This window comes from Anabrus simplex, chromosome 4 (genome assembly GCF_040414725.1).
Source record: "Anabrus simplex isolate iqAnaSimp1 chromosome 4, ASM4041472v1, whole genome shotgun sequence".
In the NCBI taxonomy this organism is placed as follows: Eukaryota; Metazoa; Arthropoda; class Insecta; order Orthoptera; family Tettigoniidae; genus Anabrus; species Anabrus simplex.
Window position 1 is genome coordinate 208,558,173 of NC_090268.1, and position 15,436 is coordinate 208,573,608.

The 15,436-nt window shown below is 41.4% G+C and overlaps 1 protein-coding gene across 1 annotated transcript in view; it reads right to left on the reverse strand.

The window, feature by feature from the left end:
• Positions 1-15,436, reverse strand: part of mspo (M-spondin) — a 195,042-nt gene that overhangs the window by 120,280 nt on the left and 59,326 nt on the right. The window contains exon 3 of the mRNA XM_068227377.1: positions 5,513-5,617. Within this exon, the coding sequence (XP_068083478.1) occupies positions 5,513-5,617 (105 nt within the window). The remainder of the gene's footprint in view (positions 1-5,512; positions 5,618-15,436) is intronic.

Consider the following 15,436-nt stretch of genomic DNA (forward strand, 5'->3'; position numbering starts at 1 on the left):
CCTTGTTAAATTTTATCTTAACTTTAATTTCGTATTTTTTTGAGACCTGTTCACCCCCGCATCTTCTTTCACCTCTGCACAACCACTATAACATATAGTAACATATAGTAAGATTGTTATACCCGTACTTCACCCCCTTTCCATCCCCTACCAAAGGAGTCCTATGAGTGCCTTACACAACAGTATATTTTTTCCAGATATTAAGTCTTATTTGTACCAATTTTGGTTGGCGGCTATGCCCAAACGTACATACATAATCTCACTGCTCTAGAATCCTGGAGCTGACGTCACCATGGTTACGGCAGTTCATTTCTTTATCCGACTCCTAGAGCAGGAGTAGTGTGGTGCCAATATCTCCGTAACGGTTGGTTTTAGGGCCCGTAGGGCTTACCGAGATTTGTTCTTTGCGTCAAGAGGATTAAGTTGAGCTTTGTCTCGTCCTTATACGACAAATTCGATATTTTGCCTGTAATAGTATAAGAGAGAATAAAACCGTTGTGGTTTTCCTATAAAACCCCCGTCTTTTCAAAGATTTTAAAATGATATGCATATCGAAACCTTCCCCGGGGTGAGTATACTCTAAATATGAAGTTTGGTTGAGATCTATCGAGCCGTTTCGACGTGATGGTGGAACAAACAAATAAACAAACAAGCTCGAACAACTTTATTTATAAGATAGATCGTGTTGCCTAGCAACCGTGCAGGCTGTGAAGTGAAGTACTGATGGATGGCCATAGCATACAGATCCACGGCCTGTGCAGCTCTCAATTTACTGTTGCTAGGAAACATTTCGTGGCACAGTTTGTTATACAACACTATTTCGTTACACATATTTTCGGATGACCCCAGCTCGAAGACACATTTAAGTCAAAATTGAGCACTGAAAGTGTATGATTTATTCTGAAATTTGTTTTCAAATCTATCAGATTGTTACACAACTCGATTCTTCATATATTTTGACCTCGTTGGACTCTGAAATATGTATCTGCCGATTGAGGACAAAGAGTAGTGTTACACCACTGTTCAATACAAACGAATTGCTAGAAAAATTTAAGGGGCTCGCCTTGAGCTGAGCAGATGTGTTGTACACAAAACACGGTTTTTATATAGACAAGATTCCGTGCACTTAACATAGTATTTTACCTATACATTAGTTCAACTTGTAAATAATGAAATATTTGTTATTGTCATTCTTTATGAACTGATGGAATAAATATTATACTATATCTTTGGCCGCGCTGTGAATATTGTTGTGGCATATATACGGGCAATCTGTTATTCCAGTAAATACAGTAAATTCAAATTGACTGAATAAATGAAACCGTAAATCAAACCGAACGAGTATTTATGTTTAGACACTAATCTATATCGGTCAAATCTTCTGAATCCCAGCGGATAGAATTGTTGTGTGGCTCAGAATTACAATAGTTACCCGATGAATTGTAATCCTATTATTAATTTCATTCAAGTGTCATGGATTTTGGTTGCGAACACGCATTGCATTTTGTGGAAGTAGATTATCACAGAGTGGTTCGTACGAGTTTCCGTTTGCAATTCACTTGTTAAGTTACAAATGAATAAAGAACGCAACTGCTAAACAGTAATGAAGTGGAAATATACTCTTTCATTCGTTGTCTGATCGATAGACCTTGGATTTCTAGGCAGTAATAGGCTATAATGAGAACTAATTTGGTTATTAGAAAGTGACTTCTAGCCCGTTCTTCCGTTATGTAGAAAGAGTAACATAAATTCCAGGGGTCCTGATGGGACATACCCCTAATGTTTATGCAAAACTTACACCATAACCGTCGTGCAGGCAAGGGTATACTTGTTACTCGCATCAGTAAGTTTACATTCTAACCTATTAATGTCCCAGAATGCAGGCTCTCCTCATCTGGTTCAAATAATATGCGAATTCGAAACACCATTGAAAGGGTGTCGTATTGTAAGTATCTGCCGATGCTGGCAAATGTAAGAATGGCACTTCGATTCTACTTCTCTGTTAATGGCCCTTTTTAATTTTATCTGAGGGTCGGCCCAAATGTGGATTCAGCTTAGTTCTACGGCAAGAAACCCTTCCTGGATTTCAGAATTACTACATTCGAGAACTAGAAAAGATCTAAAGGAAAGCATCGATTTGTGAAAACAGTGCAGTGTTTCGGCAAATAATGGGCTGTGAATAATTGGGAGAAAGGAGGCGAGCTAGATGTCAGTGGAGCGACAGCTTAGAATAAATTTAGTAGACAAATGAGCTGGGAAGCAATTTTCAGATCTAGAAATGATCGTAATGGCAACCTCCTATATCCGGTGTAAATATTTTTACTGCAAAAGTAATGTTTTTCTTTAGATTTCAGAGTCTCGCCTAATAGATTTATTGATTTTTATCTCACATATCTTAGAAACATTATTTAGTCTTCGTATAAATGATATTTCATCCTCATTTCTTTCCTGTAAATTCCATCTAATATATATGTTACCGTATTTTTGTGGTAGGTAGAGGTGAAAGAAGGTGCGAGGGTGAACGGGTCTCAAACTACGAAATTAAAGTTAATGTAAAATTTAACAAGGTTATATTCTCTTTTCAAAATCAAGAAATAACAAGCATGGAAGGTACAGAGTAGCAAGGCAAAAAAAGAGCAACAACAGTATTTACAGGCTTCGGGCTTCGAGCCCCGAACTCACAATTCTTGAGCAGATAGCCCAAACTTACATGTACATAAGGTTTAACAAAGGGGCAGAAAACCCCAATCATGCCTAGGAGCACTTGCTCCAAATTACACAGTAAGACGACCTAGAGGCACGCAGAAACAAATTTCAAAAGAGCGATCCGCTCTTTAAGTTTTAAGCCTATCAAAAGGCCACACCTAACTCGACCTTCAAGCTGTCCTCTAAGGACGCAAACACAGGAGTAAAATACCCAACCTACTGAGGCCTATTAAGCGAGAAAAGGATAATTACATGGCCTCTAAAATACCAATGTGAGAGGAGGCGAACTGCACTCCTAATACATTTTGTTTAAAACCTAATCTGGCTCTAGGCCGCTAATGCAAGGGCTAATCCCATACTACAGAGGTGACTTTAGAAACGAACAATTTACATTACATTAAGGATGAATCGGTTGTGAGAAATAAGTTCACCTCAAAACAATATGAGTGGGAGCTCGAGAGGGTTAAGCACTCTCTATCCCAATATGTAACTTAAAAGAGAATAGATGCTAAGAGTCTTTACATTTTAGGGAAAAGTTACATGGTGGAAAAGCTTCGGACCCGCCCCGAGAGTTAAACTGCTGAGCTAGCAGGAAAAGAAGTTATTATACGGCCATTACCTGGTTGTTGAACTGCTGTCCGAAGAAAGAGGCGCTTCCCGCCCCCTGCTATGTACTTTACACACTGAAAGATGGTACTGAAGTGGCGCAGAGACCCTAAAATCAGCAGTTTATATACTCTCGCGGAAAGTTCGAGGCGTTTCAGGAAAGAAAACACCCGCCTACAATCATTTATTGGTTAGGGTTAAGCAGCATATCCAATTTGAAGAAGAAACACCTTATTGGTCGTAAATTAATTAAAGAAATTCGGGATTGGCTAAATTCAAAACAAGGGAAAAGAAAGGGGAATACAGCCAACTTAAACAATACCAGAAAGAAATTTAACAAGAAACAAACTTATGAAATAAAAATTTCTCCAAAAAACAGTTCTTTCACCTTGCACTAGGGTGCACTATTGTAGTTCTTCAGTAGTGTCCTCTAGAAGAGAAAGTTCACACTTCTTACTACAAGCAAAACAAAAATACGTCGAAAACGAGCCAGTTCAGAAACTTCAAAATTTCCAAGTAGTGACATCTTCTGGGTAACTTGAAAATTAATACATTAGATAAAGTTCGGACTTCCTCCAGCAGAGGATTTTCAACTGGCGCAAAGTTTGAATTAGCGGCGTGGAGGTGTACCGCCCGGTACAATATATATTATACCATAATAGTACATACTCAGTACGTGAAGTGCTTTCATATACAGCGTAGCACATGCATTATTTCTTACGTATGATGAATGTATGCCACCCAGGGTCATTTTGGTTTTGGCCCAGGTTTCAAGGCCAAACGGCCTTCCTAACACCACGTGATTTTCGAATAGAAAATCTGAACATAGGATCGGCCAGGATTCGAACCTCTGCTTTGAGGGTGGGAAATCATCATCTTATATAAAATAATCACTATGTTTCTAAAATAATAACCCTAACCCCAAGACTGTTGAACAAGGACATTAAAATAGATGTATTCAAAATATAATACGTCGCGTACATTCGTAAATATTCCCTTATTATTACAGTAACATTTCGGAAATCGAAGACTCAAGTTACAGAAAATATGTATTCTGAGATTAGTGATCCTGATAACTTAAAATTCATAATCAGTTTTCAACATAATTTGTTTTAAATTCTAGTCACTACATAGATTTTAAAACATTCATTATTCGATTTCGTTCCACCCCATACCATTAGGGGACGATGACTTATGTCTTAGGCCTCTTTAAAAAAGCATCATCATCATCACCATCATCACCAAGATTAGTGAGCCTCTTGTCTGGAGGACTCGGGTTCGATTGGCGGCAAGGTAAGGATTTTTCCTGGATCTGAGGGCTACGTCATTACAGGTGAGGAGCTATGTGATGTTGATATAGCAGCCGTGGTCTTGAATGCCAGTAACAACGCTAGAGCGGACTCGTTGCACTGACCAAGCTGCTCCTCGTAATCTTGCAGACCTTTGAGTTTAGCAGCGGTGGCTTGGCAGACCAATGAATATATATGGGTTGTTGCGCCATGGGTGATATCGTTTAGGAGGGTCTTCCTGTAAATTATATCATTCCTTACAACTTTATATAATTCAAAATTAGTGTATGCAGTGGAGAAATATACCTGGGGCGGACATAAATCAATCCCCATTGTAATCCGTACAGTAGGAATACTCCGCCCGGGGAGCCACAACCCGCTCCACAGCAGTGATGAAATGCCAGGAGTGTCCGAGGACAAGTTCGGCTCGCCAGATGCAGGACCTTTGATTTGACTCCCGTAGGGGACCTGCACGTTGTGATGAGGATGAAATGATAATGAAAACGACACATACACCCAGCCCCAGCAGGGGAATTAACCACTTATGGTTAAAATTTCCTACCCTGCCGGGAATCGAACCCGGTACCCCTGTGACCAAAGGCCAGCACGCTAAACATTTAGACATGGAGCCGGAAACAGCAGTGATAACACAGGTGTCCTTGCACTGGAATGGCTTTGTAGTTAAGTCGGCAACTTGTCCGTCCACGCCGTTAAGTAGCTATGCATACCTTCCAGGCGTTCTAAATGGTGATACGAACGGACTTTTATTCCCAACATATATATTAAATTGTATGACAAGAAATATGTTATGAAAGTGGCCGAGGACGAGGTGTGGAATTTTGACGTTGATTCTTTCCGTACAGGATTCTGCTCATGCTTCTTGTCAGGACGTGAAATAGTGACAGCCTTACCTCGATCGTGATGCTATCCAGCCAGTTCCCGTTGACACACAGGTCGAAGCTGTCAATGCCGATGAACCAGTCGGGTGACGGAGTGATGCGGGACATCAGCGATACCTACAGAAAAAAGAACACAACAATAAATTTTATGTAGCCTATATTGGATATATGTCAATGTACCATCATCACATCAGATCCCTTAACATAGCGTACTAGGGGAGAGCCAAGGCATGTGTATATATGTTTGGGGAGACAAGCATTGTTATGGGTCCCCGGTGTTTACAGAGGGGTGAGCTTCTGGCATCCGGTAGTGGGGGCTGCTGTGTGTGTTCAAGTGTTAAAAGTGAACATCCCCTCAAATTGAGAAATGGCCCAATAGAGCCGTGGAATTCATTTATAATTTGCTCTATGTGGCACCGACACAGATAGGTCTCGTGGCCAGGATGGGATTGGAGTATGAAGGAATCGACCATGCCCTCAATTAAGGTACGGCCTCAGAATTTTCCTGGCGTGAAAATGATAAACCACGGAAAACCATCTTGGGCTGGAGACAGTGATGTTCTAACCCACTACTTCCCGAATGCAAGCTGATAGTTACATGACACAAACCGTGCAGCTACTTGCTCGATTATAGCCGTGGAGTTTGAATAATTACATACATACATACATACATACATACATACATACATACATACATACATCTTCGTTATATACTTTTATACCTTACAGCTTTCAGTCTGCAAGCTTCTATTAATTAAGTAAACATCTCTACAATATTGTATTTGTTATTAGCTGTGTGTACGCTTTTAGTTTCATACCTCTTTTCATTATATCATTAAAAACTGAGCCTTGCCAACTTCATCTAGTTCTTGGCGGAGTGTATCATTCTCGCACGAACTGTCTTCCTTCATTATTCTGGTTTGAACGATTTTTAATATCTAAAGTCGTCTCTTTTCAGAGTCTAATCAGTTTGACTGTTAGGGGTTTTCAGTTAGCCGAAACTAATGTTGAATAAATAAATTGATAAACTGGTTGAGAAATAAAACTTATAGTATAATTTACCTCAAAAACAAACAACATAATTAAAGTAAAATGACAGGTTAATTCTTGAATGAACATCATCAGGCTCTATTATTCTATAATGGAGAAAAAAGAGGATAAAAAAAGATAAGTTCCAGATTTCAAATTCCTAAGTGAAAATGAAAACCTACAACCTGTTTTCCAGTCATTGACCAGGTCAGGAATGTAATGAATGAAACATATATAGGCTGTTATTACAATGGGGTCGCCACTCCCATGGTGATTTATTAATGAGTGATAAATGCTATGAAATGATAAAGGAGAGTGTTGCTGGAATGAAAGATGACAGGGAAAACCGGAGTACCCGGAGAAAAACCTGTCCCGCCTCCGCTTTGTCCAGCACAAATCTCACATGGAGTGACCGGGATTTGAACCACGGTACCCAGCGGTGAGAGGCCGACGCGCTGCCGTCTGAGCCATGGAGGCTCTCAAATTCCTAAGTATTTAAACAAAAATATAAAATAAAAATTCATACGTTTCTAAATATGTGAGTGTCATTTGAGAGAACCCCTTGATGTTCTTTCAAGATTGAAGTATTTCATTCTACTTTAATGAAGATTTTTCAAGTATAATACTGTTACCATCGTGTTGTTTTTCAGGTATTTTATACATTTTGTACCGGGCGGTACACCTCCACGCCGCTAATTTAAAATGTGCGCCAGTTGAAACTCCTCTGCTGGAGGAAGTCTGAACTTTATTGACGGTATTAATTTTCAAGTTTCTCAGAAGATGTCACTACCTGGAAATTTTGGAGTTTTTGAACTGTGTCATTTTCGACGTATTTTTGTTTTGCTTGTAGTAAGAAGTGTGAACTTTCTCTTCTAAAGGACACTACTGAAGATCAACAATAGTGCGCCCTAGTGCGGAGTGAAAGAACTGTTTTTTGGGAGAAATTTTTATTTCAAAAGTTTGTCTCTTGTTAAATTTCTTTCTGTTATTGTTTAAGTTGGCTGTATACCCCTCCCTTTCCCCTTGTTTGGTATTTAACCAATCCCGAATTTCTTTTATTAATTTCTACCCAATCCGAGGTATCTTCCCCCAACTTGAATATGTTGCTGTATCCTACCCAATAAAGAGTTTGTGGGAGGGTGTTTTCATCCCCCTAACGCCTCGAACCTTCCGCGAGAGGATATAAACTGCTGATTTTAGGGTCTCCGGGCCACTTCTGTTCCATCTTTCAGTGTGTAAAGTACATAGCAGGGGGCGGGAAGCGCCTCTTTCTCCGGCAGCGGTCAACAACCAGGTAATGGCCGATTAATTACTTCTTTTCTTGCTTGCTCAGCAGTTTAACTCTCGGGGCGGGTCCGAAGTTTTTCCATTATGTAACCTTCCTTAAAATGTAAAGAAACTTCTATCTATTCTATCTTTTAAACTACATATTGGGATAGAGAGTGCTTAACCCTCTCGAGCTCCCACTCATATTTTTTGAGGTGAACTTATATTTTTCTCAATCTATTCTTCTTCGACTTAATGTAAATTATTTCCTTATTAAGTCACCTCTTTAGTATGGGATTAGCCCTTGTATTAACGGCCTAGTGCCAAGTAGGTTTTAAACAAAGTGTATTAGGAGCGCAAGATCGCCTCCTCTCACATTGTTATTTTAGAGGTCATGTAATTACCCTTTTTCATTTAATAGACCTCAGTAGGTTGGGTATTTTACCCCTGTGTCTATGTCCCGAGAGGACAACTTGAAGGTGGAGTTTGGTGTGGCCTTTGAGAGTCTTAAAGTTGAGAGCGAGTGGCTCTTTTCGAAAATTGAGTGTTGTATGCCTCGAGGAGGCTTTTCTGTGTAATTTGGAGCAAGTGCTCTGGGACATGAATGGGGTTTTCGGCCCCTCTGGTAAAACTTATTTTGGAGTAAGGTTGGGCTAATTGCCCTAGAAATGTGAATTCGGGGCTCGAAGCCCAAAACCTGTAAATATTGTAACTACCTTTTGACTTGCTACTCTGTACCTGCCATGCTTGTTATTTCTTTATTTTGAAAGAAAAAATATAACCTTGTTAAATTTTAAATTAATTTTACTTTCGTAGTTTGAGACCTATTCACCACCCCGCACCTTCTTTCACGCATAACTACCGCAAAAACTCGGTAACACATTTATTACTGAAAATGTAGGCTTTCCAGTCTGCCAAAACTGAAGTTATGAAAATAAATATTTGAATGATTCATGCGTACACGTACATCCATACAGCATTGGAAATGATGTTTACATAAACAAAATTCTTTTCAGGAAGGTGGGGCCGATGACCTACATGATTGGCCCTTTTAAACAAGTGTCATCAGCAAGAAGTAAGGTAACTAGAGCTCGCGTAGATAAACTAGCAGTATTGTACTCTTAGGCGTAATAATTCAACATGTTCACTATTCGTGTCCAAACACGTATTGAAACGGCACACTAAGGCATCTAACCTGGCATTAAAGAAATGTGCTTTCACTCGCTGAAGCCACATCATGACGGCAAGTAGGGAGGATTGTCCAGATTATGTCCTCATCAAGGGAGCGACAGTGCATGGTGCGATATGCTAGAGCGCTTGTACTTGCGGCAGTGGATGTGACCTTAACGGAGTGCGTGGACGTGGACGATCCGCGACGTAGTCTAAAACTTCCAAGTACCATCTACCTCATCCTACAAGATGACGAGCTGTCAGCAGTCCTCATCCGCTTCATGAGAGTGAGTGACCGGTTTTTTCGCGTTTAAGAGTGGCGTTTCTATTTATTTTATACTTAGCAGCTTTTTTGTTCTATTGACTGTTTTTATCTATCCTTGTGGAACTCAACGTCGGTCCCGTGGTGTAGGGGTAGCGTGCCTGCCTCTTACCCGGAGGCCCCGGGTTCGATTCCAGGTCAGGTCAGGGATTTTTACCTAGAACTGAGGGCTGGTTCGAGGTGCACTCAGCCTACGTGATTAGAATTGAGGAGCTATCTGACGGTGAGATAGCGGCCCCGGTCTAGAAAGCCAAGAATAACGGCCGAGAGGATTCGTCGTGCTGACCACACGACACCTCGCAATCTGCAGGCCTTCGGGCTGAGCAGCGGTCGCTTGGCAGGCCAAGGCCCTTCAAGGGCTGTAGTGCCATGGGGTTTGGTTTGGTTTGTGGAACTCAACTTAGCTGGTTCGATCCAAGCTCAGTCCGGTGGTATTTGAAGGTGCTCAGATACCTGTCTCGTGTTGATAGATTCACTGGCACGTTAAAGAACTCCTCTTTTTTTTAAATTTGAATAAAATATACTTCACTTTGAAGGCAATGTCTTGTTGAATGTTGATATATTTTATGTACATTTAACTCAATTTATAGCAACGTGAGGCATTGAGAATTAGATTCATTGATTATTTTCAATTCATCATAATTTATTCAATCATGTTTTAAATCACAGTCGGTGGGTAATCGTACATTTAAAATTGTAATTTCATTTTGTCTCATCTCTTACCACCGGGCGAGTTGGCCGTCCGATTACGAGCGCGCAGCTGTGAACTTGCATCCGGGAGATAGTGGGTTCGAATCCCACTGTCTTCAGCCGTGAAAATGATTTACACACCAGGCAAATGCCAGGGATTTTCTATTCCATTGTTGCCATAACACCTATTTGTGTCGGTGCGACATAAAGCCATTTGAATATAAAAGAAGCTTCTGTGAGTGAATGCACATTTCATTTATGTCGCCACAATGTTGATTAATAATGCGTATTAGTGACGTTTTGCTGGGTATACTTATATCTGGTGGTAAAATAGTTTCTCTATGCGAGTTCTTGTTACTTTATTTCTTCAAGTCGTCTTCTTGCAGTGTGTTCAAGATCATCATCAAATCTTATCTATTGATTCCGGTTCATTTTCTCTGATGTTTGAAGAGAGAAAAATGAAACGCTCTGAAGACGGTTTTCCGTGGTTTCCTATTTTCACACCAGGCGAATGCTGGGGCTGTACCTTAATTAAGGCCACGGCCGCTTCCTTCCCATTCCTAGGCCTTTCCTATACAATTGTCGCCATAAGACCTATCTGTGTTGGTGCGACGTAAAACAAATAGTTTATCGTACCTGTAGGGGTCAACGACCTATATTTTAGACCACTTTAAACAAGAATCATCACCATCATCATCTTGAGCAAATTCATAGAAACTGACCTGGATTTTCTGAACAGACCTCGTATTTCTAATATTATATTTGATATCCTCATTCCTATATGCGGGAAGTATAAACGAAAAAAAGACACATTAAGTCCACCAATCAGTTCAAGTCTACCTACTCGCCCCCCCCCCACCTGGCCCTCCTCTCACATCCCTCCTCTAATCCCTGCCATCATAAGCTATACTCCTGCTCCCTCTCAACAATCAGTCTGGTGTTGGTATCCGTACCAAGTGCATGTAACTTACGAACAACATAGGGGTGAGTCTCATATAGCTATAGGCCTACATACTTACCTTGATCTTCTTGCTTCTGTTATATTCTCAATTATTTACTTTAAGTTATTTTCTTTTCAGACATTCACCTCCAAATAAATTAAACATTAGATCACCACATTGATAATAGAGAAAAACTTATTCAAAGTACGAATGTTCCCCTTAAAGCTACATAAGTCTTGACCCATATTACTATTGAAAAGCATAAATATCAATCAAGTTGCTCGTCTACACAGAAAAGGATACCAACTCCCAGATCAACTCAAAAACAATGGCTGTTGTAGAAATGACAAAATAGTTCGCCATCAACCACAACATTCTTGACGTGTTATTTACTTTAAAGTGTGGATATGTTATTCGGACTTCATCAATAGTTTAAATTATACCAGTGTTTACACAGAAAAGGCTACCAACTCCCACATCAACTCAAAAACAATAGCTGCTGTAGAAACAACAAAATAGTTCGCCATCAACCACAACATTTAAAATGTGTTATTTAGTTTAAAGTGTGGATATGTTATTCAGACTTCATCAATGGTTTAAATTAAGACTATAAATTGAGTCATATCAGTGTTTATATCATTATTGGTTATATGTATTCTCATGTCTTCCAATTGGAGCGTGGCTGAAGATGACCCAATATGCATGGAGTCGATACTAGTCCCAGTTCTATAAGACAATGTACAAACTAAGAGTATTGAATAGGTAGACGCTTCCTACCCTTTGATAGTGATCAATTGTCTATACGGACCATAATGAAATTCATAACTTATGATTAAGATCTCGAATTGTTGCACGAAAATACCAGGCCACACGCAACCAGAATCACGCGTGAATTATTACTGCATTTCATGTGGGAGGTACGGGAGCATTCTCCCTACTCTCCTGATCTTGCACACAGTGATTCACATCTTTCGGACCGTTCAAGAATCAACAGGGTGGAAAGCAATTCAACGACGACATGGCCGATCAGCAAGCCATCATGACGTCGCTTCAACGAGTACTGAGCGAGTTAGTCGTGTGGTTAGGGGCGCGCAACTGTGACCTTGCATTTGGGAGATGGTGGGTTCGAACGCCACTGTCTTCAGCCGTGAAAATGGTTTTCACACGAGGCAAATGCTAGGGTTTTTCTCTTCCATTGTTGCCATAAGTCCTATCTGTGTCGTTGCGACGTAAAGCCATATGAATATAAAAGAAGCTTCAGTGAGTGAATGCAGATTTCACTTATGTCGGCATATTGTTGATTAATAATGCATATCAGCGACGTATTCATGGGTATGCTTATATCTGGCGGTAAAATAGTTTCTCCATGCGAGTTCTTGTTATTTTATTTCTTCAAGTCTTCTTACATTGTGTTCAAGATTATCATCAAATCTTATCTATTGATTCCGGTTCATTTTCTCTGATGTTTGAAGAGAGAGAAATGAAACGGTAACAACTATATACACAAAAATGTTTCAGACAAAAACAGACTCCCAGTGCCAGGATAGAACTCTTCAAGTCGGAGATGTACCCGAGCCGGGTAAGGGCATACATTATTAACCACTCCCTTCAGTTACATCTTCACCTTCGACTAGAATTCATCGCACTGATCTTCCTTCTACGTTTCGGCGACGTATAATATGGCCGCTACGTAATAAAGTCGATAATTTGGCACCAGGTAATGGAAGTTCAAATTACCACTTTCAGTGCCTCGCTGGTAAGAAATGAGCTTTAATTAGAAGACGCCCACGTAATTGTGCTAATAGATTCTACGCACACCCACTCGCATACAATTGACTTCCAAGTAGCAGATCTTGAAGCAAGAACACTGCATATCTTTGAATTTCTACTTGGTTGGCTGCTTCCATTAGTCATCCCCTTATAGTAATACAGGGTGTATAAAAATTCAATTGACCAACTTTTATGGATGGCAGATGAGATTGAAACAAAATTATTTGGGGGCAAATAACTATGTAACTGAATGTAAGTATTGACTGTCGAAATAAGAAACTGTACTGTGGGGGGCATACATTTCTCCAGTTAAATTCGAGAAAGTGGTCGTTGCTCGGGTGTTTGCGGCCAATGCAGCTACGTGCTCTCTACAGCACGTGCCTAGGGATAGACAGAGGTATTACTACCATGTCAGAAGTACGTATTGGATTGCTGTTCGCACGAAGGGGGTACGCGAAGTGAATGGCGAGTTGCTATAATAGCCCCACTGGACAAACGAGACGATGATGAACATAAAACGGATAATTACAAGCCGGTCAGCTAGACTAGTGTTAGATATGCTCTGAGAAACCATTCTTACTGATATGATAAATTACTAACTGTTTTGATAGAACGGAGCTCGGGGAGCACACCACGGAAGATTTCAATAAATTACGGAAGATATTTTAGATTAAGGAGGTCAAATAGACTGTATAGCTAACGACCAATTATAGGCCTTTATCAGGGAAGATCACCCCTGTGGGTAGGGAACCCCTCACGGCACTTAACGCCCTTCAAAGGACTTTGGCTGCCCAGCGACCGCTGCTCAGCTCAAAGGCCTGCAGATTACGAGGTGGCGTGTGGTCAGCACGACGCATCCTCTCGGCCGTTATTTTGGGCTTTCGAGACCGGGGCCATCATCTCACCGTCAGATAGCTCCTCATTTCTAATCACATGGCTGAGTAGACCTCGAATCAGCCCTCAGGTCGAGAGAAAAATCCCTGACTTGGCCGAGGATTGAATCCGGACCTCCGGGCGAGAGGCAGGCACGCTACCCTTACACCACGGGGCCAGCGAGTAGTGAACGATGATGAATAATACACCCACGGTATACCCTGCCAGTCGTACAAGGTGATTGAAAGGGGCACCCAGGGGATGATACTTTTGGAACCATGAGGCAGTCTGTGAAGAGTATCATTACGCGAGAACACCATGGGTCAAATTAATTTGCGATTAGAACTACTACATGTGCCTGGTTGTGCTCCATCTTAGAGCAATAATCACTACTATCTGAGGAACTCGTGCCGTTACTGCTTCCAGCTGGGTCTGTGATTAGTATAATCGAGGCTGGATTTTTATGGGAGTAGTACCATTATACGAAGAACACCATGGGTCTGTGTTGCCTGTGGGTGGTGCCATAAAGTACAGTGTGATAGATCGTGGGTACCACTATGTGAGCTGTACCATGAGTGATCGTAGCCTGTGATGAATACCACTATGCGAGCAACACCATGAGTATGCGCGGCCTGTGATTTAGTACCACAGTGTGAGGAACACCGCGGATCTGGCCGGTGCCCATGATTATTACCTCCATGTGAGAAAAAACATGGATCTACGTTGCTTGTGAGTAGTACCCCTATATGAGAACACTCATGGGTTTGCGCTGCTTCTGAGTAAAACCCTTATGTGTGACATACCCTAGGACAACATTACCTGTGGTTAGTACTACCATGCGGGGTACACCACGAATCTTCGTTACCTGTGTTTAGTACTACTATAGGAGGAACCTGCCTGCTGTCAGTTCTTGATGGATACAGTACTTTTTCTTCCATCTCTTGGCACAGGCCAGAGCAAAGTGCAGCTTCCACTGAAGTCCAGTCTCATCCATGGCTGTGACAATATGGCAGCTGCTGGGGTATGGGTGGTGCTGAGTAATGACATTCAGAGCACAACCAGTGCGTCTGAGTGTCATGAAAGGTATTGCTCATAGGGTTAGTTGTGCTACAATAGCACTGTCTAGCCCAGTGAGGAAAGGAATGGCAAACTACCTCACTACTCGTCTTGCCTAGTACGCCTCATTTTGGTACTACCATTGGTTTTTGTGGTTTTCCTATAACTGCATAGCCTTTGGTGGTGCTATTTGAGGATCCAATTAGCCTCTGGGCTGATGACCTAACAGACAGGCAGACATAGGAGGAACATCACTGTTCTGGTTTACCAGTGATTAGTACTATTATGAGGAGCCGGTGACCCGGATTTTTGACCCCTTTGGACAACAAGGCTCATCCCACAAAATAAGGCATTGTGAATCGGCTCCACTGATTGTTTTGGATTCATGGCCATTTCTTCATAATCATTCGTTTTAGATTCTGGTCAGTTTTAGTTATCGTTTAATTTCATTGCACCTCGTGTCATTAGGGGCCGATGACCTAGCTGTTAGCTCCCTTTAAACTGCGAACATCATTAATAGGGAAGATCATGGAAGATGATTGATGAAAATGAGGGCTATTGGACTTGACGAAAGAGTGACAGAGTGGCTAAATTTCTAGAACCCACTGTACCCCCCACGAATCTGCTACACAGGTGTAGCAGGGGGAGAGGTGATACTCCCACGTGGCGCGTCCCAGGTGGCGGATAGGGGGGTCCTAACCGGCTTGCCGGCGGACTTGAGGGAAATAAAATACCTCTCGCGGACCAAACACACACCCCCTGTGGGTGGGGGAGGCAGACGAATAATACACCCACGGTATCCCCTGCCTGTCGTGAGAG